Here is a 3,120-nt window from a genome sequence, read left to right as displayed (position 1 = left end):
GGAAAAAAAAAAAAAAAAAAAAAAAAAAAACTATAATTAATAATTTATTGACCATATGGAAACATTTACCTCCTCCACACGTAGTGTCCAGTACTGGTCATTTATATTCTCAATTCTTTCATTATGTGGAAAAATCTGGGAAAAGGAACCACAGTTAACATTAAAAGCATAGGAAAAACAATATCATCACGCCCTAAACATCAACATCAACTTCAGACTAATTACATGAAAATAGCATAAAATATTTGATTCTAGTGTTCATTAAAAAGCAGGTGAAGATCAGTACTCAATCCAAGGGAACTTTCAAATTCCAAGTTTAGATAATCATTACCTTATAGATCTTATGATAGAAAACTTCAAGTAATCTTAGTTCTGCATCTGGATGAGATAACTCAACCTGTTTCAGGTGGTACTAAAATAACATCACTGGCCAATGTGAAGGATTGTAAATGAACCAAGGAATAATATCAGAGAATAACTAGACATTGTTTCCCCCCCAATCAAAACTTTGATCATCATGCTTCTACAAGTAATAATTGAAAGAAGATAATCCATACCTTTGTTTTAAGTAAATTAATAACATCACCAACGGTACTCTGTTTAGGTAATCTAATATTGTGAATAACCACCTGAAACAATGTAAACAAATTGGTCAAAGCATGATGACAATCCGAAAGGGGAAAATTGTGCAACAAACAATTAGCACCTCATCTTTTGTGGCATGATGAAATGCAACCTTCAGATTTTTCAGACCCTGTAGTTCTGGTAGGGGAATGTCCAAGACTTCAAAATACAATATATCAGACATCTGTAAACATATAGCACAAAATTCAGCTCCAAATCATGTAATTAGGCACACAAGAGTGAGTATGGAATTAAAATCCAGAAAAAGCTACCTGGTTATAATGTACCAACATATCTGACAAATGATCTACCCCTCGATATTTAATAGGCTGTGGCTTAGGTTGCTGAGAATAGCAGTTATGTGCAGTCAATCTGATTTTGGACGAATCCTCCAGTCCAATTCGTTGTGCTACCTTTTCTGCCACTTCATCATAAGTGTGATTTTTTGACCTAGAGAAAGAGAAGTTACGCACATTGAACTGTGTCAACTTTGACAAATCTCGATTGAAACTACAAAATTTCAGGAAATACTTACAGCTCTAAGCAAAAATCGTCCTCCTTGGGTCTCTCTAGAGTTCGAAAATGAACAACCTGGAATGCAGAACACCACATACAGGCATCATCCAATGTGTATCACTATCATTTTACCAGTCAATCTTAAGCAACTACTGTTGCACATTGCTGATATAGACAAACAAATGCAGCACCAGCAACAGTAATATAAGATTGGCATAAACATTTCAACACTTGGTAAGGATTCAGCCTATAGTGAGAATTAATCAAAATGAAATCCAGTTATGGTTAATTATTTAAAATCAGCCTATATAGTAACAAGGTGCTTTAAAAAGATCGTCCTTGTTGGTTATTATAAACCTTATAAATAAGACGGGCTTGAAAGAAAATTAAAAAAAAAAAAGAACTTCAAGTGCCTTTTAACATAGTACAGATAAAAAGTTCTCACTACCACAACGTGTCCTACTACTCCAGATCTAATAGCTTTGCCCAACAATGGATATTATTTCATTGTCATTAAACACAACAACCATAAATTTTCCTACATTCCAAAAAATCTGATTTGCATGTCTAATATGTGCCAAAATGTTGCGTCCTGTTTTTCTAATCCTACAAGAGAAGTAACCTGAGTTAAGGGTGTGACATTCATAAAAAAATGAAAAACCCTAGTGTAATAACCATAATATAGTAGCAATGCCAGCCGTTTCCGGATTTGTACCTGACGATTATGTACGTACTCCAAAAATGAAGGAACATCGGTGTATCTGCATTCTTCACTTATAGGGGATTTCTGAAAGCAAATAATATCCCCATCCTCAATCTGCAAAAAACAAAGAGATGACAGATAAGTGGCAATGATATGCACAAACACAATCATATGGGCAGTAAGTAAATACCTACCTGACTTAGTCGAAATGAAGTCCTTTTATCTAGATGTTCACACATGACACAAGGTTCAAACTTTATTTCCTGAAGATCAACAAATGAACTTCTAAGAATGATTTATAGATGAATGTGGTCACTTGAAACAAAAACAATTGAGGAAAGAAAAGGCAAAACATATCATAAACATACCTCAAAAAGTTCAATCTCTTGAGCAGGATCAAAGCCTGCCATTTTATTTAGTTTTTCCAAAATTTCAATAGGCTTCGTTGAACTCTTCACAAAAAGCCTACCTACATATCTGGCACGGCAAAAGAAAAAAAAAAAGGGAAATATGTCATTATCCAGAATCAGAAGTTAACAATGATTCACTCACGGGAAGACATATCATATACCTTAGCTCCACTTTCTCGGGGTCATAAAGCTTGAAGAAAAGCAGAATATCGTCTTTATTTTTTTCAGGTGGAACAATAGGATGCAGATCCTGAAGCATGAAATCAAATTATTGCAAGGATTGCAAGATATTATTATGCATACAATGTGCACACAGGTGTCTCCATCCTACCCCCACCCCAATCGAAATTGTCTGACTTTATGATTGCAGGACTGATGTTATTAATATAATAGGAAAACTACAAGTTACATCCATGTATACATGTAGTTACTAAAATCTGAAACTGTAGCCTCACAGCCAAGAATATCTTAGAACACTTTGCAGTATGAAAGATCTATAAATACTATTACATTAATTGTTATAATTCTTCTTAGTAACTGAAACAAACTTATTCCATGAGTAATACTTTTTTGTAATTTTGTTTCAGTAAGAAACTGAGAAATGATTAATAAATTTAGCTAACCACATGGATTTTAAAACCATTTTATAATTTTTGTTTTAAAAAAAAACTAACATGGTGTACTTTGCAATTAACATTACCACAAACAAACTTGTACGCATGTAATATCTGGCTGCGTATACAGCAAATATTACAAGTACTAAATAATATGGGTCATGAGTGTAGGTAAATCAAACTAAAAGTACCTGAACAATGGGTTTAAAGATGAGATATCAGGTACCCAACACACCCCCCCCCCCCCCCCCCC

The 3,120-nt window shown here is 34.0% G+C and overlaps 1 protein-coding gene across 1 annotated transcript in view; it reads right to left on the bottom strand.

Annotated features, from left to right (window-relative positions):
* The window catches only part of LOC111446738 (ubiquitin carboxyl-terminal hydrolase 12-like), a 16,799-nt gene that overhangs the window by 1,812 nt on the left and 11,867 nt on the right, over positions 1–3,120 (bottom strand). Inside the window, exons 18-27 of the mRNA XM_023085715.1 lie at positions 2,415–2,503; positions 2,212–2,320; positions 2,038–2,106; positions 1,856–1,957; positions 1,160–1,215; positions 897–1,074; positions 707–808; positions 558–629; positions 332–397; positions 70–135 (exon numbers count right to left, since the gene is read on the bottom strand). Coding sequence (XP_022941483.1) covers positions 70–135; positions 332–397; positions 558–629; positions 707–808; positions 897–1,074; positions 1,160–1,215; positions 1,856–1,957; positions 2,038–2,106; positions 2,212–2,320; positions 2,415–2,503 — 909 coding nt within the window. The remainder of the gene's footprint in view (positions 1–69; positions 136–331; positions 398–557; positions 630–706; positions 809–896; positions 1,075–1,159; positions 1,216–1,855; positions 1,958–2,037; positions 2,107–2,211; positions 2,321–2,414; positions 2,504–3,120) is intronic.

Source organism: Cucurbita moschata, unplaced genomic scaffold (genome assembly GCF_002738365.1).
Source record: "Cucurbita moschata cultivar Rifu unplaced genomic scaffold, Cmos_1.0 Cmo_Scf00001, whole genome shotgun sequence".
Classification (NCBI taxonomy): domain Eukaryota; kingdom Viridiplantae; phylum Streptophyta; class Magnoliopsida; order Cucurbitales; family Cucurbitaceae; genus Cucurbita; species Cucurbita moschata.
Note: the sequence above shows the minus strand (reverse complement) of the source record. Positions and strands in the feature narration are given on the sequence as shown.